The 21097-nt window shown below is 42.2% G+C and overlaps 1 protein-coding gene across 1 annotated transcript in view; it reads left to right on the top strand.

Annotated features, from left to right (window-relative positions):
* The window catches only part of REST (RE1 silencing transcription factor), a 22789-nt gene extending 12840 nt beyond the window's left edge, over positions 1 to 9949 (top strand). Inside the window, exon 4 of the mRNA XM_019534231.1 lies at positions 7768 to 9949. Coding sequence (XP_019389776.1) covers positions 7768 to 9461 — 1694 coding nt within the window. The 3' untranslated portion in view covers positions 9462 to 9949. The remainder of the gene's footprint in view (positions 1 to 7767) is intronic.
* Positions 9950 to 21097: the final 11148 nt, after the last annotated feature.

The raw sequence follows: 21097 nt of genomic DNA, 5'->3' as shown, positions 1-21097 counted from the left end.
TGAGAGTTGCCTCAGGAGCCCCAAATCTATTTCTTCCCCTTGATGTGGGGGTCTGTAGCAGACCCCTACCACCAAATCCTGCACGTACTTTCATGGCTGCTGCTACTTCTAGCTCCCATTCTAACTGGATTACCTCTTCTTCCAGTTCCTCTCTCTTTCTTTGCTTGGCAAAGTTGTCAGGTCTCCGACCTCCCCTGTTTCTTGCCTGCATGGTCTTTATCTTGGTCCAGCCTTCTCAGGTCAGCCTCAGTCTTGCTCCCAAAATTCTGGGCAATAGGTATCCTTCATTCAGCCCCACCTAGTGAGCTGTGGTCCCAGTGCCTTCCTGCCAAACCGTCCATCACCCTACTCTAGCCCATGAGTTTGTCTCCCTACTTAGGGACACAGGGTTCCCTCCCTGTGCATGGCCAGCTTCCAGGCCAATGCATCAGTTGTCATGGCACGGGGTCCTAGGGGCGGCCGTGATCTCCCCTAGCACCCGCTACCTTGTCAAGTTCGCATTAAAGCACCCTTGTTCTCGCCCGCCACGTCTTGATCTTTTATAGGTATAAGGGAGGCTGCCTTTTGTCCCCTTGGACATGGTGCTCTGTTGTATCCTGGTCCCTGTTCTGTATTGTGTGACTCAGTGCACCCCAGCCTTATGGGCTACATGTGGCTCCAACCACCTCTGTACCACATCCCAAGCCTCACAGATATCCCAGACATTGCTTGGGCTTGTCTCGCAACTGCAGCCCCATAGGCGCTCGGGCTTGTTCTCTCAACCACAGCCCCACAGACACCCGTCAATCGCTGGCCCCTGCTCTGGGGTTACTGTAACCTTGGGGCTCAGGTGGCCGTAGCTGTGCCTGGCTCCCAATCTCCTCCTTGGGGTCTCAAACCCCCTGCAGGGCTCAGGCGGCCTTGGCCTTACCTGGCCTCCAATTCTCCACTCCCCTTCTCGGGGCTGGGGTCAGTGCACCCCCGAATGCTGTACCCTCTCTGGCGCCGGGGTCCCCACGCTACCGTGGAGCCCCTGTGAGGCTTCCTCCAACCACTAATAGCCTCACCCAGTCCTCCAGTGTTATAAAACTACAAACCGAAAACTCAAGCCCCTGGGCTATAACATAAAATCTAAGCCATCTGGCCAACCATTATTCAAATCCACACCAGGGAATTATCCACAAAGAGAAGCTGCTTGTGCCATCAGGCTTCTCTACTCTGCTTGCTCCAGCAGAGCTCCCTCTCCCTTGGCTGCCAGCAGAGCACTGCCCTCCTGGCCTTGCTCCTGGGGTTTATATGTGCCAGGTCCTGCCCCTTCCTGTCAGCTGACTCCCCAGTGGTTGTCCTAGCAACCAGCACCTGTGACTCTGGCTGCCCTGGTAACTAGCAGCTGGGCTCCCCCTCACTGCTAGGGCTCTCTCTCTAGTGGTTTCTGCTCTAAGGAGCAGGGCACATGCATGCTTTGTGACACACCTCCCCTCTTTATAGGAGCAGAGCGCTCTGCGACACGCGGATACAGATTATTACTGTTGTTGTTGTTATTTTTTATTTAATGTCTTGTTCTGTAGAAACGTTTTAGGTTAGACAAGAAAGTTTAGGTCAATTTTTTTACTTTGAAATCGTATATAAAAAAAGTTGACTTTGGGAAGGGGAAAACAAAGTTACAAGTATTTGTGTTGCAGTGAATTGATATTTCAGAACAAGAGACTGAATTACAGCTGTCCAATACCATAGCTGATAGCAGAATGCCAAGCTTAAAGGAGGTGCTGGCAAGCGTAATCCCTTATTGTTAAAGTAATTTGATGTAGACAGAGTGGGCTGGGCAAGTGCAGAACATGACTACTTAAGTCACAGTGGAGGAGTAGACTTTTTTCCCCTTGCTTTCCAAGATATAATCCAAAGTTTAGTAAACTACTTTTTGTCCGCTGTACTTTTTAAAGTGGCATGTAAGCACAGGATGTGAGAACAGATCTTGAAGTCAGTGAATCAATGATAGTTTACAGCATCACAGGATCTAGCCCAGGAGGTCCAATATGTAGTTTTCTTTCTGGAATTCAAAGAAAGCAGTTAACTGTGTTTTTTTTTTTTAAGGGCTTAACATAAAACTATCATAGTTGCTCTCACTGTATGAAGATATTTTTTATGTATGTCAGGGGTGTGTAACTTATCTGGCCCTGAGGGCTGGATCAGTGGTGTGGGACCAGTCTGTAAGTCAGATGAATTGTGTGGGTCCGGCCTGTGGGTCAGATCATGGCTGTGGACCCCCCATGCCACATCCAGAGCATGTGGCACCTGCTCCAGCCAGTCCAGGACCTGGTGAAAAGAGGCATTTGGCTGCTGCTGCAGGAACAAGTTGAGATGCTGGGCTTTCCACAGTGTTGCTGTGGCTCCAGTGTTGCTGCTCTTGCCTGGGTGCATGGCAGCCAAGCCAGGGGGTGCTGATGGCCCAGCCACCCAGAAGCTTCTTCCCACAATACAACCAAATGCCCAGGTGAGAGCTACGCCACCAGAGTCCTATAGTACTGTGGGAAGAACCCTGACACAGCAGCTTTTTTCTGTGGCTGCAGCCAAGCACCCAGGCAAGATCTCCAGCACTGAATCCCCATCAGTGCTGTCAGGAAAAGCCTGACACTGAGGATTGTACCATGGTGGCAACCAAGCACCCACCATGGTAGGCTTCTTTCTATGAAGCTGACAGGCCACTAGCTCTGTAGGTCTCATCTGGATACTTGGCTACAGCCACAGAAATAAGTTGAAATGCCAGGTTTTACCCTGTGGTATTGCTGGGGCTCCTGCACTGCAGCTCTTGCTGGCTTAGGTGCCGAGCACCCAGGCAAAAGCAGCAGTGCTGGAGCCCCAGCAACATTGCAGGAAGAAGCCCAGCATTGGGGACTCTTGGCTGCTGCCATGGGAAAATGGTGCAGGGCTCCTGGGGCTCCCCGCAGTACTGTGGGTCTTACCTAAGCACTTGGTTGCTGCCCAGGAAAAGTCCTCGCTCAAAGCTGTGGGCTGGAGAACCTGGTTCTGTGGGCCAGATCCAGCCCATGGGCCAGATGTTCAACACCCCTGATTTACAGTATTGCAAAAAGAAGAGCCAGTAATCCCTTGGAATGATTACTCATATTTTTGTAGGACTAAAAAAAAGTTAGCAATCTTCATTAATATTCATTTCAATCCACTGTTTGTTGGCAAAGTCATCTTTGCATTCTCAGAAACTTTTTATACTTGTGTCCTGGTCTCTTTCTCTTTCAAATCCTGCTTGAATTAAGTGGTAATATCTCTGTTACATGGCTGTTGTTGTATTGAGATAATAGTCAAAAGCATAATAGAAAACCCCAGTGGAGCTTTACCTACACAACTTACTCTGTTAGAACCTATGTTAGCTAGAGTGATGCAAGAGAAATTTAGTTTGGATATTAGAAAGAACTTTCTCCTTTTTAGGGGTAGTTAAACATTGGAACCAGTTACCCAGAGAAGTTGTGGAATCTCCATCTTGGAAGTTTTTAAGAACAGGTTAGAAAAATCCCTGTCTAGAATGGTTTAGTCAGCAATGATTCCTGCTTTGAACAAGGGTTTGGACTGAATGACCTCCTGAGGTCTGTTCCAGCCCTACTTGCCTGTAGTTCTGTGAACTAGCTGATGTTTTATTTTGGTTTGCTCTTTTCTTGACAAAACTAAAAAAAACAAAATGGCTTCAAGTGAAATCAGAACATTTCATTCTATCCTAAACTAAATGTTTAGTTTGCTTTTTGGGTCGAATGAAACTTATGGTTGGACCTAAAATGTTAGGGGGGTTTGTCATTTATGGGCACTTACAACCTTTTGAAGATGGTTAACATTTCAAAATGAAATTATCAGAATGAAGTGTTTTGAATTTTTTAAATATTTTAATATTAAAATAATCTTAATCTAATTTGTTTTGGACAGAGTTATTTGAATTTGGGGAACATTCAGGAATTGTTTTGATTGGTCCATTCATGCTGTGGCACATAAAGTATTTGTTGAAAAAAATGTTGCCCAAACCTGGTATTGATTTCTTTTTTACTCTAGCCTCCATAAGAAGAGCAGGATCCAAATCCTAAATCAGAGGAATATAAATATGAGAATAAGATTATGTTACCGCATCCTTCAAATGAGAGAAAAATGTTCTAATCATCTAGTGTTTGGGGAGATAAAACACAACCAAATATATTAAACCAGCAATAGACTTCAATTATTTTCACATACCTGGTTGTAAGTCATGCTATGACATGGCACAAGAAGCAGTCTCTCGGATTCTTAAATAATGGGAATAGTTAGTGACCATTAAGTTCAGTTTCCTGAGTATAGGGATTGTGTCACCAGAACTAGTACTAGTACTGTGATATTAATTTTGTATGGATGATGAAGGGTAAGAGGAGATAAAAAATGAGGAAAATATTTAAAAAAAGGCACCACTGATGAGGATAACGATGATGATAAAATTCTCAAGTTGTAAGTGAGGGAATTTTTAACCTCAGGGTGGGAATCTATTTAGTGCTGTGAAACAATAACAGGGAAAAATACAGACCTCTAAAGACAGAAATTGAAAAGCACAAAAAACCCAAAGCATGTGAACAGTCTCCTCTCAAGATACACACCATTATATGAATTAAATAATAAAGTTATTTGGAGGTTATCACAGCCAAATCCATATTCCTCTGCAAACTGAAATTTAACCCAGGTGGGCCAATAGAACAGAATTGAAACCCTGGTAGGTAAAATGTAAGATAGATGTTAGGAAGGCTACAGTGCTTAAAAAACAGAGCACCAAAGATATAAACAGACCAGAATATTCCTGAAGCAGTTCAGAAGCAGTAGGCCTCTGAAGCGATTCCATGAGTTACTAGAAAGCAAATAGAGTCTTTGAGAACTGAGGTAAATTCTAATATCCTTATACTTCTCATCGCAGATGTTTGAAAGAAACAAACATTTTGTCCAATACTACAGACAAGGTACTTCCAGAGGTTGAAGTGCCTAGAAAGGAATGACTTTGATGAATTGATCAAGTAAAGAAAAGGGTAACAAAAGTAAACTGTCCCCTGAGGCTGTGGTGCTGAATTAATATTGTGGTAACTCTTACTCAAGTGGTCTGATTACAGTCACTTCTTGAGCCAACCTCTTTGTGCTGCCCAGAGCCAAGTTGAGAATAAATCCCTCTCGTGTAGTTCCAAGAAGCTGTTCAAGGGTTTGAGAATTGTTTCTCTAAACTTTGCCTCTCGCATTTGATCAGTTGGCGTGCTGGTGGTTAGTCACTCACTGTTAGTTATTTTGCTTTCCCTCAGCACTGTAACCCTAGCCCTCCAGCTGCAGTGCCTGGCAGAAGCCAGGCGTGACTTTCCCTGGCACCAGGAGGGAGCTGTTTCTTACTATATGTCAGAGTCCAGGGGATGGGAGACTTCTTTTTAGTTCTGGCCCCTCAGTGGCTGACTCACATTGACTTGCCCTCCATCAGTCAGTGAATTTCCAGGGATGACCTATAAATCTAAGGAGCCTCCAAGCATGTCAGCAGGATGCTGTGGATAGATGGAGTTAGCTTTGCAATTTTTATTATACATTCACCTGTGGAAGGAAACTAAGCATTTCCAAAATGAGTATCATTAGAATCATGTTCCACCATTGCCATTGCTGCTGTGCCCAATGGCTTTTCCACAGTAGTCAGCTGTTTGAAGTTTACCTTTTATTTAACAGCCTTCATCAGGAGGATTGTATCGTCTCACAGGGCCACCTGTTTTTATCACTCTACCTCATGGCTACATTTTATTGTCTGTATTATCTACAGGTCTTGTGTAGCTGTACAAGTTATAAAGACCATCCTGCTCAGTCCTTAAGAACAACTTGGATCTTAAGTCCGGGTGTGGTTGCAGTGGGGGCTGCCATGACCTTTATTATCTGCAATTAAGCAAGTGGGCAGAAAGTAGGAGGAAATATAGCTTCTCATCTCTGGTAGTGTTGTTGAATGGATAGCAGTGTGAGAGAGAACCATACCCACACACACACTGACACCCCCACCATACCCCAAAACACACCCTCCCACAGCCCCCCCACACACATCCACCTCTACCATACCCCTTCACACCTACCTTCCACCCTCCCCCACATACCCCACTCACCATACCTATGCCCTGCATACACATCCCACTATACCGTTACACTCACTCCCCAACCACACAGCCCCCACATACACCCCTTTACCTCCCCGCACACAATGTACAACAGTAAGAATGTATTTTGAGCTGTTATGCAATTATCTCTAGATACACTATGCAAACAACATAAATCAGGACAAAATATGTTTTAAATAAAATAAGTTATAGTAGATGTTTGATATTTTTTTTTTTTTTTTTTTTTAGTGTATGATTTTTTTTCCCCGCTTTCAAGATGACAACCCCCACTCCCAAAAGGAATACTTCTGGGGCAAGGGGAGGGACTTCTGGTGGCAAAGGTCAGGGATTAGAGGTGGGACTTCTGGTCCCAAGATAGCAACCAGGGGGTGGGGTAACTGTCAGCTTACTAAAACTCATTAAGCAGCCCTCCAGATGAAATAATTGTCCACCCCTGTTATAGAAGACTGACATTGCATTGGCCTCTAGCCCCAGTGCAAGGCAGGAAAGGAGGCTTCTTTGGGAAATATGCCTCAGAGAGGTGTTTCTCAGCCACAGTTAATTTCTGGAGCTCCTTCTGGGTCAAGTGTTCAACATGTCCCCTGCCTGAGGCCGAGTCCTGGGTACATGTGATTTGTTGATGTTGTGCCTTTATTATGCTTGGGATCAGTAGCTGGAAGTGACTCCCGTTAAGTCAAGATACCTCAAATGACTGGTGAAAATGTAGTGTAGGAAAGACTTGTAGGAAGTAAGTAACCAATGTATTTAATTACACAGATGTTTTTGGATACTAGTTCAGAATACAAAGGCCTAGCCATTTATTAGTGTAATTATTTTGGGTTTTTTTTTTTTCAAAATGCTTTTTAATTGTTACATTGAAATATTTTTACACATTTGCCTCCTGTATATAAATGGTAAAGTTAACTGTGCTGATAACACTTAGCAGACAAGGTATTTTCTAGAACATTATACAAGAAGTGCTACAAGCATACAAATACCCTAGTAATAGGATAGATGCACAGTGAAAATAATTGGCCTCCTGTTCTGAAGAGTGGTCAAGATATTAAATGAAATACAGTGCTGCACATTATATTCAATGCAAAGCAATTTTTAATCAACATCTAAATAGTTTGGTTTTTTTCAGAAAACTGCCTTTTAATGTGTGTTTTATTGCTTGGCTAGACATGGATAAGTATGTGTTTTCTTCCATTTTACTTTCAATGCAGATGAAGCTTACTAAATCTTTGTAAAGTTGGACTTTGTTTTTGAAAATGTTTATATAAAACTGCTGTTCATCAACTGTCAATTTCCATTTTTCTGCTATGCATTCAATGGACCGGTTGGGTATGGATTCCATTTGCTAAAATTACTATAGAGTGAGCTCTTCGGGTATGTATCCATGGACAGAATGTGCAATCTTTTTGCTGCTTGCCACCTTTTTGTTTTTGCTGTTTTTTCCTCCTCTCTTTTCTTTGTACTGTTGTTGGTGTTTTTGTGAATGTGTTTGTGAGTATAAAATTGTGATTTTGAATTTCCTAAATTGGCTTTTCAAAAATAAGCATGGCCAAGTTATTTTTAATTCACATCTATCTCTGTATAGCATTAAGTGTTTGTTTTTCCAAGTTTATTAATCAAAATCACCCTCCTACCCCCTTTCCTTCCTCAGGTGAGAAGCCATTTAAATGTGATCAGTGCAGCTATGTTGCCTCAAACCAGCATGAAGTAACTCGTCATGCAAGGCAGGTTCACAATGGGCCCAAACCTCTGACCTGCCCGCACTGTGATTACAAGACAGCTGACCGAAGTAACTTCAAAAAGCATGTAGAGCTTCATGTCAATCCACGTCAGTTCCTCTGTCCTGTCTGTGATTATGCTGCATCCAAGAAATGCAACCTGCAGTATCACATCAAATCCAGGCATTCTGATTGTTCTGACATCACAATGGATGTTTCCAAAGTGAAGTTACGGACTAAAAAGAGTGAAGCAGAACTTTCTGAAAGTGCCAAGGACAAGACAGAAAAAGAACAAACAAAAGGCGAGTCAGCTGAAAAGAAAAATGAAAAAGCTGTAAAAGTGGAGAAAAAGGAGAGCTTATTAAAGGACAAGAAGTCAGCCAGCAATGTTTGTGTAGGTCAGGTGACCACCAGAAGTCGTAAATCAGCTGCTGAAAACAAGGAGGCGGATGTTAAAAGTGAGAAAAGTGCAGAGAAATCATGTAAAACAAAGAAGACTAAAAGAAAGGCAGAGGTTGAATCAGTTTCCTTAAAGCAAGATCCTGCAAATGACACACAAACAATTGCAAAAAAGAAAAAGAAGGTAGAAAATAAATCACGAAGCAGTCAGGAAGCCCAAAAGGGCGAAGTCACATCAGAGGCACCTAAAAAGCTAAACTCTTGCCTTAAGAAAAACAGGAAAAAGAAGGCTATAAAGAATAAGCATAGCAAAAAAAGCAGTAAATCTGATCAGGAAAAGATCCCAGATGAAGCAGCCCCTGAAAAGCCTTCCATCACAGAAGAGGATGGAAACAGGAAGTCTGACAGCCCTAGTGATGACCAGCAGCCAGAGCAAGACCCTGTTGCTCCAGCCCTGGCTGATGCTGACAGCCAGATCCCTGATGGAGAAAGCCGGATTCCTGATGGAGAGTCTGTCCAGGACCAGGTATTCCCTCCCCCACAGCCTCTAGAGGAAAATGTGGAGCTAGAGGTGAAAGTTCAGGAAGCACCTGTTGCAGAGGAGGAGAACAAAGAAGCTGTTAATGAGAAGGAAGTTGAGAATAAACCTGACCAAAAGCAAGCCACCTGCCCTGAGGAGTGTCCCAGCACATCTGAACAAAGCCTAGAAAAAATCCTAGATGTGCCAAATGATGCAGTTACAGACCTGACACCTCCGTTGGAGCCAGAACAAGCCTGCGAGACAGAACCTGTGACACATCCAGATTCATCTGATTCGGCAAAGGCAGACTTGCCTGCGGAAGAGCCAGCCCCAACGCTGCCAGCACCAGAAAAGTGTGAGCAGGGTCCTAAAGAAGCCTTGGCTTTATCATCTCCAGACAACACAGCAGTAAGTGAATCTCAGGAAATCGATGAGGACGAAGGCATCCACAGTCATGACGGCAGTGATATAAGTGACAACATATCTGAAGGGAGCGATGATTCTGGGTTAAACGGTGCTCGGTCTGTACAGGAAGAAACGAGTAGAAAATCATCACAGGAAGCTGTGGAAGCTACAGTTGCAAAGGAGAACTATGTGTGTATTTTTTGTGATCGTTCGTTTAAAAAAGAAGGTGAATACAGTAAGCACCTCAATCGCCACTTGGTGAACGTGTATTACCTTGAGAAGGCAACAAAGGAGCAGGAATAACCGAACTGCAGTTGGGTAGCAAGTTTATCCTTTTTTCTGTAAGATCTTATACAGCTTATGTACAGTTACTGTAGAATCTTTTTTGAGATGCCGTCTGCTTTAATTAGTATCTGGCTTAATGACTTTTTTAAAGTTGAAAATATTTTTGCCAACTTTTATGTAATATTGAATTCATTAACAGTTGTATCTCTTGAGTAGAGAAGGTGAGTAGGGTGTGTGAGGCTGTATTGTATTAAATCAGTGTAAGCCTCCAGTTTGTTAGTTCATGCAATTGTTTTATAAATGGAGTATTAGCAAACAGACTATAGCTACCCCAAAGTAAGTCAGATCTTTCTAGAACAGTAGGCATTAGTTTCTTTTTATTTGTGCAGCCAGATTTTCTTTTAAGTTTTAGTTTTTTCATTATCTGAAGATATGGTGGTATGCTAAGTGTTTAAGCTACTCGGGTTTTTTTGTTTTTTTTTTACAGGCAGGTTCTGTTTCATAAAGAGAGCACTTTGATAAACAAATCCAAGTTGGTTAGAGAGAAATGTAATCATTTGAAGATAATTATAATTCTGAACATGCATTTCAGATCCCCTAATCGTGAGCAGTAAGCCAAAATTTGGAAGGAATATTTCCAGTTTTTGATTGGAGAACTTGTATCTTGGTAAATATATAAAGTAGTAACTGTAGCGTGTCATTGGCATTGTTGTGGGAGAGCAAGTTGCGGGATTGTTTTTCTTCTTTTGATTGTGCTTTAAGGGCTTAATATATTGCACATTGTTTTTGATTCTTACCTATGCATTTTTTAATTCTTTAGGAATAGAGTTTGTGCGGTGTGCGGGGGGGGTGTGTGTGTGTGTGTGTGTGTGTGTGTGTGTGTGTGTGTGTGTGTATGTATTCACACACACACATACATACACACACACACGTTTGGTTTTGTATATGTCTCTTTTTTCCCCTTTTTTCAAAACTTTCAGATTCGTTGCTTACCCTGGGCCAGTTTTTGTGATAATCTTTGCTGTTGTTTTTCTTGTTTTCATGGGGTATATTATTGATTGTGCATGAAGTTGATAAAATTATGAACAGTTTGGTTATTTTTAAGTAGCTTTAAAATTGTGTAGTTTGGTGGCAAAAGGATGTTGATACAAGTTCAAAACACTATTTTCATTAATCATACTCATAATATTTTCATTGTATTTTTTCATGGAAGTGCCACTTTTGGTATTGTAATACGTAAATTGAGTATTAATTTTAATTCATTTATAACTTTGGATTACCATAAAGTGAAATATTCAGTGTAGGGGGAAATGGCTTGCATACTTCTGCAAACCTTGATTCATTTTTTCCTTCTCATTTCAATGTGGGTAACTCAGTCTTCCTGAAGAGAACAAATTGTAGCACGGGCATAAGTGTGGATCATCCATAATCCCATGCATCAAAAAGGCTAGTAAACAACAAACCTGGAGTTAGAAAAACTGTAGAAATTCCTGTTCCTTATTCATTCAAGTTTAATTAACTAAAGTCACCTGACCTGCTAAAGTTGTTTAAAGAGAAAATAAATTGGTAGCTGGATTATAAACTCATTCCCATATGCAAAGAGAGTCATATAAAGAAATTCTGACTGCAGAGATCCATCCAGATTAAGATGCAGATTATTTTCTGGGGCACACAAGCACTAAGCTGGCTAAGTGCCAGCCAGCTGCCAAAAACACCCAAACAAGCAAAAACCCTCATCTTTGCAGCAAGTGAATGAGCATTTTATGTTCATTTCCAAGGGGAAACTGGCTTTTGGGGTAAGCAACAGCTGCTCAAGCTTTATAACCCTGACTGCTCACTGCCCTGCTTTTCTACAGCAGTTGTGGAGGAAAATGTCATGCAGGCAAGTAGAGCCCCTGGATGGTGATATCTGCCTGGATATTTTGTGGCAAGGATTCTCAATATGACCTCGGGTATGGGGAGGGACAGGATTGCAGAATTTGCATTTGTTTTGTTTGCTTCTTGTTTTAGCCCGTTCTGGGATCTGCATTTCATAGTATGCAGTATTATAACTTGATTGAATAGAGAACAGAGTGAATACACTGCTTCTGCTTATGAGGGAGATTGGTATTGGGAGGCCAAAGATTTGAGGTGGGGAAAATCCCGCCAGGCAGAAATCAATTGTATAATGTATAGTGAGTTTGTGTTTGATTAGATAGCATTCAATTTTTACCTTGGCTGTGACAATCATTGTCAACTGAAGATCAAGTTGCAACTATATTTATGTTAAAACATTAAGAAAATAAATCTAGTTGAATTGTCTTTCTTCCTAAACAACATGTTGTAATAGTCTTAGATGCAGTTTTCTTGTTAACAGTATGTTTTCTTATATATAAAGTTGTTGGCATCTTTTGTAAGAGATTTGAACAGAGGCTGGGAATTCCAGTGCTGTGTTGTGGTTTTAAAAGATCACTTCATATTTTTTAAAAAAGAGTGGTTGCTGTCTTGTGAGAGGTGTCAAGGACTTTAGCAATGTGCAGATACAGTTTTTGGGTTAACTTGGTTTTTGAGATAAAAGTAAAAACATAGCAGTAACCTCAATGCAAATTAAATGATCTGCCGTTACATAAAAGCTAATCTGTTTCTCCAAGTTAAAATGCTCTACATTGCTGGAGAATGGGCAAGCATAAACACTTGACCCTCACAAGAACTGTTTGAAAAGGATAATGCCTATATTAGGCAGTATTCCTTCTCATAAAATTTGAAACTAAAAATGTGTTTAAGGATGAAAAAATAAAATGTTGATTACATATATTAGAGATGTGATCTTTCTGTCCTGAAATACCTTAGATAGCAGTATGTAACCATGTTGGAATTCCCATTTTTCTGTTTTGATTTTAATAGAGATAAAGATAGGAATGTGAGAGTATGTTAAAGTAAATCAGAAAAAGATGTAATGTGTCATTCATATCTAACAATATGCTTAGACATTGCTAATGAATATTTGAAATAGGCTGTAAGACATAGTTAACCAATCTTGTGTGTTCTGAATATGTATTTCTCAACTCTCCCTTTAAACATATGTACAACATTGTGTTTCTTTTCCAAGAACTTTAAATTATTTTATATACAGTTATGCCAGTACTAGCTTCTTCCCTGTCAAAAGTCTTCTCTTGGCAAGAGTGCCTATACCAGTATTCAGCCTTTAAGATGAGATTGGAGGGATTGCTGCAGGCTTCCCATACAGCAGTATCCCACACTGCCAATCCCATATAGAGCAACATGGTGTTTAGGGCCTTAATGTTTGTGAAAATACATGCTCAGACTGACTGCCACATGAAATAATCTCAAAAGTGGACAACCGGGAACTTGTAATCCATTGTGCTATAGTTGCTGTTTCTGGATTTTGATGATCTAGACTGGAATTTAAATCCTTTAAAAAAAAAAATAAGCAAAAAAGCCCTGACAGGTCATTTAGCACCCAATAATGTTTATTTCTACTGAGTAATGTAACTGAAAAACGTTAACCAAAATCAAGAATGTTGGTTTTATAGATACCCAGTTTATATACAATATTAACTCATTCGGGTAGCTAATGGAATTGTTTCACATGTACATATGCTTTTTCCTAAAATTACACTAGCTAACAAACTTTTGTAAGCTGGCACAGAAACATTTTTATGATGTTTTGTTGCACCATGTTTGAAGCTTTTACAGTGCAATACTTGTATTTTTTTCTGAATTAAACCAAAGGTAATTTTTTCATGCTCTCTGTCTACTATAGTGCATGACAACCTTTTATACATTTGTAATAGATGTAAAACAAACCAGATCACAAGTCCTGTTTTTACTTAAAATATGTACAAGTCTTCTGTTCAAAATGTAGTGTAAAGTTGAACTAAATTGCATTATATTAACCCTTACAAGTGTATTTTCCTAAGCATAGTTATGATTAAATAAACTTTATTAAGGAACTTGTGACTTTTCTTTACCTCTCATTAATGGCTAGTACATAATTTTGCTGTCTGTGAAAACTTCTGTAATAACCCTAATGCTGTTAGCAATAGCTGTATGAGGTTAGCCTCATTTTATGCATGGCTGGTAGTGTTCCACAGCCATCCAGTTCCTTCAGCCATTGCCCTTCCCTCATCTCCCCCACTACAGAAAGTATAAAGGGCTCAGGACCAGAAGGTTACTTTAGTGTTGGGGAGCAGTTCAGAGGATGTCCTTGATGAATTCCCGGAGATAGGGGTGCACTTGCTCAGGCTGTGCACAGAGACCGTGATTTGTTCTTAAATGAAGAGCGAACTACTGTGTTTCTCTCATATGCATTCCCCCAGATAAGGCACACACTTTGCTTAGGGAAGGCAGAATGTAGAACAAATTAATTTTTCCAGAGTCATGGCTGAATTCTGACCCCATGGCTGATTCCTGAACCTCCCTACTCAAGTAAAATTTAAAATTTAACCCTCTTACAGTCACTGCCAAATAGGTAGCAGCTGAGCCAAAAACTACAGCGCTGCCAATTTGGCAGTGGCTGCAAAAGAGTTAAAACTGTGTCATACACTCTACCCTTCCCTCTCACACTGGGAAAAGAAGGACAGTCCTGGTAGCCATAACAGTTGCTTAGCAACTGTTGCCTGCTTCAGTTCTGGTGCAGAAAATCAGCTTTTTTGAAGGGCTAATTTTCTTTTTTTCTTTGGAAAAGATGCATGTTGTATGAGAGTAAATGGGGTAGTTTAAAGGATGCAGCTATGTCAATTGCTCTTATATTTGGACTTGATTTTAATGGTAGAAAACATGCTTTCGATTCTCGCTATATATATTCCATATCCTTGTATCATTGTGATTACAGATGGGGTTTGATGGGGCTCCCCAAGTATTCCAGTTACCAGCTTCACAGTTCTGTTATGTTTGAGAAGCACTATCATTGTAATATGCCTCAGGGATTTTGAACACATATGTAATGAGTAGATATAGGATTGAGATGCACCCCTCCCCTAAATATGCATGCATTTGTACTCTAAAATAGTGAAATATGCACTTAAAATAGTATACGCACTTTAAACTTCATTATGCTAGCTTCAAAATGTACAGAAAATAAAACTATAAAATAGAAATTTCAAAGTTCTCACACAGGTAACCATCCATGTAACTAGTAAACTTGTGTCCAAAACACATTTGTGTCCCTTTTAAGAAACACTTACAGGTACTCCTCACTTAACCTCAACCCAGTTAACATTGTTTTGTTATTACGTTGCTGATCTATTAGAGAACATACTTATTTAAAGTCGCGCAATGTTCAGTTATAACATTGTTTGGCCACTGCCTGCTAGTAGATAATTACTGTGACGTAATTGGATTCGCCTAACATTGTTTTGCTTAAAGTGGCATTTTTCAAGAACGTAACTATGATGTTAAGTGAGGAGTAGCTGTATATTATGTTCTTTTACTTGCTTGTCCAATAGCTTGATTTCATAACAGGTAACTTATATTTTCCTAAGCTTTTTGGTGTTAATTTGTGGTGCTTTTCAGTCAGGGTGAGTTTATACCCAGAGAAAGACTTCTCAGCAGAAGCTGGCATAGCTGGTATTTGTGTTGGTAATTCTGGACCAGTGTTGTCCAAGGAACTGTTCCCAGCTAACAGTGCTTCCTACCCAGGCTTCTTTTTCAGAAGTCTCTGCAGCTTGCCATCAATGTATGTCAGTGGTGCTCAAACTTTGGCCTGTGAGTCAGATGCAGCCTATGAAGCCTGTGTGAACAGCCCATTGCCAGCATGAGTTCCCCAGCATGTCAGTGCGACTCCTGTTGGAGGTCCTACCTCTTGTCCCCCCCTTGCTGAGTTCAGCAACAGATGACAAGATGAGATGAACATTGGTGGTATTCATGCCTTGGACTCTGAAGCCACATGAAAGTGTGGCTCTAGCCAGAGCTTGCATTGACATTCTGGTGAACTCAGAGACTTCAGTGCACAGCTGAAGGGGGTGTGTCTGCAGACCCCTTGCCCCTCCCCTGGCCCTCAGCCCACTTCTGATTTTAAGGTTCAGCCCGTTTGTAAAAAAAGGTTGAGCACCACTTGCATACATCATGTGGAGCAGAGTTGAGTTTTTCTTCAAACTCCTTAATTTGGTCAAGAGAATTGTGGATCAAGAGGGCTCCAAATTTTGAGTTTCTTGATTGCTTACAGTAGAGCAGAAAAGGATGGCTTGGTCATTGCCAGATCCTCCTGCCTATAGGGCTGTCAAAAGCACTGATGGAGGCTGTCTTGCTTCAGAACTTCTGAGGCATTTTTTTAGAGCCTCAAAATCATGAATGTCAAATAGGCTGGATTAGCCAAGTTCCCCAATGTGTCAGTACAGGCTCTGGTGTTAGGGAAATGTCAGGCTGAACTTCTTTGGCATGCTGAACTGTCAGTGGTATCCTTATAAATACCTTTTTCACACTTGATATGATAGAGCTGAGAGCTGGAAACTCAAGTGCACTTTGTTCAGTAACCTGACTGAGGCCATGTACCAAACACATGAAGTGCAGTAGGTGTGGGTGGAATGCAAATGGAGCTGTTGCTGCTTTCAGTGTGTAGGCTGCAGCATCTGAAAGTAGATGCAACTTGTTTTCATTGTTTGCAGTAGAATTAGGCTACTGTAGCTGCATCTACATGAGACATTGATTGTGCTGTAGTTTGTTACTACTGCGCAGTAGCATCACGTGGCAGGAAGCATAATGCAGTGCTGCAGGGCAGTAGTAATGAGCTACTGCACAGTCAGTGTCATGATAAAACGGTTCATCAATGCTACCGCACAGTAACTCTGATTACTGTACAGGCATTTAGTACTGGTTTATACCATTTGTAAAATGTGCTATTCTCATATGTTGAAAGGGAAGGTTTACTAGGTTCAGTTGAGTTTCCCAGTCATCAAACCGGCTGATATATATAACAGCCAGATTGTCTGTTGTCACACCTACAGCAATCACAACGTGACTTTCCCTTGTATTGTCACGAATGTCCACAACTGAAGAATTTTAAACTATGGCAAGATAGTGTGTCCTTGTAGTTGGGTCATCTGAAACATGCTGGTTTAAGCAGTGTTTTCCAAGAAACCACAAAAAGATGGTTTATTTAGTCCGTGCTGGGGATTGGTGCTGCACGCTGTAACTCTACAGAGGTCAGCAGCAATATTATTAGGCTCTGCATACGTAGGCTTTTGGCCAAGACAAGCGTATACTTTTTCCTTTTCTTTGCTTAGCAGCTAAATGGGTGCTAGTCACTGTATGTTGCTGGATCTAGAATTTTTTCTCATATGGAAACTAGAAACAAATATTTTTCTTATTAGATGTGAAGTCATAGTCCTTTGCAAATCACTGGTTTAATACCCTTTGACTAGGTTGACCTTTTGGCATTATTAACAATAAACAGCTAGCATCAATAGTCTCAAATAATTTAAGGCTTAGTTTCAAATAATTTAAAATTAGTAAAAAAAAAAATCTCACATAAGCAGCACTGTTCATTGTCTATTGAGGCTCTTTGTACCACTAACTGAGGGTACTGCTGTTAGAGCTATATGGGACATCAGATATATACAAGATTGCCTGAAGTTATATGCACATTCCTGTAAGCCTGGTGCCTTGGGGGAGGCCTAAGGAAGACAGGCAGCCCCCCTGCTGAGAGCTTCAAGGAGTCAGAAGTTCAGAAGGGAACAAGCACTCTGTCAGCATCTGCTGTAGAACAAAGGGATCTGAGTGGAAGGTACCAGGACAAACCTAAACGGGCTTCATTTGCATTACATGTACAATATTTTGGGACTTTTCAAAGCTAAAAATGGCTGTATTGTAAGTTTTGGGGAACAATATACAAATGGGATCATATGCACATGAGAAACTGACATAATAAAGTGCAAAGTGGATTTTTTTTTAAACCTTTGAAAATAATGTTTTCCTTCAAGGTATGTTTTTTTTACACATTTAATACCATTATTATGGACTATCCCTCTAATATGTGTCTGTATACACTCTGAAACATACTTACTTGGAGCTGTATTGATGCACATGGTGTTTTAGTCAAAGTCCTGATAGCCTACACACCCAGAAAAAGAACATGCACTTAGATACAAATCTAGTGTCTAGGAATGAAGTCCCTTACAGTGTTCAAATGCAGCGCTATCACTGACATATGGCAGTTTGGGCCTTCCCAAACCATTTCCATGTGTTGCTTAAGCAAAGCTATCCTGAAAGCCTCTGTTCAAGGAAGTGGCTGACTCTGAAGTCCTGTTGTCTCAGTGAGCCCCCGTGAAGGATACAGTACACGGCTGGGGTGGTGGAGCTGCTGGCTCACTGCATCTGGAAGACTGCAATCAATACAATTCAAGTAAATAAATGAATAGCTCAGAATAAGGTGCTGAACTGGGATGAAGGTAAGAGTCTTCAACTGAGCCAATGTGCCACCCACAGAACTGCCAATATTTGGGTAGCATCACTGAATCTGCCAGGGTGTCAGAAAAGATCTGTGAGGATACAGAGGATGAAAGGAAGCCATCACAGGGAGCAGTGGCTGAAGAAGAACACAGCTTTATTGTCCCCAGAGAGAGAGAGAGGCTTAGCATTGGAGAAACTGCCAGAGAAGCTGTTCCAGATGGGGCAAGCCCAGCATCAGGGCTGGCTTTGAACCAGCTATTGGAATTACAGGGAACTGGTGGGTCAGCATCAGAGAAGAACAAGGGGAAGGGAAAGCTACCCCTCTTTGAGTACCCCAGACTGCTAAGGCCTTGCCTGACTACCTTCACTCAGCCAACTAGAGAAGCAGGCAGCTTCCCTGCCCATGTGTGACTACAGTGAATTACTCTTCCTGTCTCACTGCCAGCTTGAGATTTGTTACAGGGGTGTGGCTAGGATCACTTCAACTATGCTGTAACAGCCTCTCAGGGCCAGGACAGTTCAGCCACTGTCCAGAAGCAGTTATCCCAGGAGAGGCTGACTCTGTTTTCCCTTCATGCAGTCTATGGGGATAGTGAGCTGAGAGGGCAGGTAAGGAACAGATCTGGGGCCTCCAGTTAAAAAGCTCCCAAGATTTGAAGGCTTGAGACAGTGGTTTTCCATTGCAGCAGATGCTGTAATTGTCCTGTGTGAGAGGGTATAAAAAAGTGCCACCAGAGGGAGCTCTCAGAGCCACAATCCCTGCCACAGACTGCCAGGGCAGAGAGCTGTGATAAGAGGGGTGCCCTAATTAAGTGGTGACATCTTCCAAAATGGCAGCAGCCACAGGGAGTTGATAGCTTTGTGCCTCTTCTCCCACCCACTCACAAACAGAATGAGCTAACATCTGATCAGTAGATGCAGCAGCAGGATCTGTGTTGTCTCCCCTCTGACAGGGTCCTGGGCCAGGTTGATTGTACAGTCACTCAATATAACTCAACTAGGTTAAAAATTAACTCTGCATTCGTCCCTAGCACCTGCATACCATTCATAATCTTTTTTCCCCTCGTAGCCCTGCTCTGTTCTGGCAGACTAAAACTTGCAGCTGATATTCTGGTGACTAAACCGACCTTATGCAAAATGTTACAGCATTTTTGGGAAATTAGTGACTAATACATCGATGTGCTGAGTGAGCATCTAGATCCAGATGATAGCAGGCTCAGGCTTGTGTGCTGAAGGTTACAATGGTTTCAAACTCATAGAAAGTGAAGTATTGTATTTATGTCAAACCACTCAAGTCTGGATGCTGTGTCTGCCTGCAGAATTGCAGACTTGCTGCCAGCTGACCTATTCATCAGGAGATCAGTGGGGACACAGAAGCCTTTTCTGATACTTGTCTGCCCACAAGTATGGTCCATGCCATAGAGCACCTGCTTCACATATTTACATTAACCTCCACAAAATAAATTTGCACCCATGGACTGCTTGTTTGCATCATGTTGGAGAGATGTCAGACAGAACCTTGGTTGTATGCTTATTAGACAGCACTTTCAGTTCACGTGCTCGAAGGCAGGTCTCTTTCCACAACAGCTGGATAGACTCTAGCCCCTCAGTTTGTGGGACTGGCTATCTGAAAAAGGCACTGTAAGTGTGTTGTGCACTTCCTATCAGATTAGTTATTTATAAGCATAAATAAGGGTGGGGAGTTGTGATTCTGTATGGCTGATTTTTTTTCCCCCCAGTTTTGGCATTGAGTGCCTAATTGTACTTTAACTTGCGCACAACATATGCTGGCTCAGGAAGCAAATGGTATCGTTCATGGGAAATGTCATTTCCAGAGGGTGAAAGATAGACTGCTTGTAGATGCAGCATAGAAATAAGCCATTCCTGGAGTTGGCAAAAATGGGCCCATACTTTCCACCTGGGTGGGCTCCATTTAGGTTTAGCTGGACAGTTGGCTGTGGCTCCATAAATCAGAACTGCCTAGGTCTGGTGCAAGTTAAGCTAGATATAGACAATTCTAGCTTAGACCCTAGGTGTGAAATCTCTCAAGGACCTTTGCTAGCAAAGGATGAGGCAGAGCCCCCACAAAGTTCTGCACCAGTGGATAATTCCCAGCACCAGGGAACTTACTACTGTCGGAGCTATCTTGAACTAGAACACTGAAGCCAGTCTAAAAAAATTGTTTTGGAGGGGAAGCAGCTATTTAGTTGAAAAAGAAATTCCAACAGGGAATGCCTGTTTCTCAGCAGGGTTTTTAGGATGGTTTTGAAACAGTTTTTTTTTTTGGCAGGGGGAAGGGAAGGCTCAGTAACAGAACACTGAAAAATCTTAGCCAGGCACACACAAAATCAAGGACAATATTAAGTCCTTTTTTAAATATATAGAGGGCAAAAAAAAGGTACTGGGTAACGTGGGGCCTCTGCAAGATACTCTAGGAAATTTGATCGTCACCCCAGATGACAAAGTGAACCTATTTAATGACTTCTTCGCCTCCATTTTCCTGAGCAGGGACAGGATCAGCCCCCCGCACTGGGCCCCCCTCAGGCCCCAGGGGAGGTGCACCTAGGCCAAGGGTCAATGAGGATCTAGCCAGGGAACTTCTGGAGGGACTGGATGTATTCAAATCAGCTGGTCCAGATGATCTCCATCCCGGAGTGCTGAGGAAATTGGCTGAGGTCATTGCGGGACCCCTGGTATGGATTTACGAGCACTTGTGGTGCTCTGGTATGGTGCCAGAGGACTGGAAGAGGGCCAATGTGGTTACCATCTTCAAAAAAGTGGGGAAGGAGGACCCGGGGAACTATAGGCCAGTTAGTCTTACCTCGATCCTGGGTAAGCTTTTTGAGAGAATTATTCTGGCACATATCCACGAGGGGCCAGCGGGGGAGGTTATGCTTAGGGGCAACCGACACGGGTTCATTAGCTGCAGGTCCTGTCAGATCAACCTGGTAGCCTTCTATGACCAGGTCACCAAATCCTTAGACGCAGGGGTAACAGTGAATGTAGTCTTTCTGGACTTTCGGAAGGCCTTGGACACTGTCTCTCACCCCGTTCTCATTAAGAAACTGGGGCACTGTGGTGTTGACACCTACACAGTCAATTGGGTCGCCAACTGGCTGGAGGGCCGCACCCAGGGAGTGGTGGTGCACGGGTCATTTTCAGCCTGGAGGGATGTGAGCAGTGGGGTGCCCCAGGGCTCGGTCCTCGGGCCCGCACTGTTCAACATCTTCATCAGTGACTTGGACGAGGGGGTAAAAAGCACCCTG

The sequence above is a fragment of the Crocodylus porosus genome, unplaced genomic scaffold, assembly GCF_001723895.1.
Source record: "Crocodylus porosus isolate Cpor-Errol unplaced genomic scaffold, CroPor_comp1, whole genome shotgun sequence".
Lineage (NCBI taxonomy): Eukaryota > Metazoa > Chordata > Crocodylia > Crocodylidae > Crocodylus > Crocodylus porosus.
The sequence above is the reverse complement of the archived record's forward strand: the minus strand, read 5'-3'. Positions and strand labels throughout refer to the sequence as shown.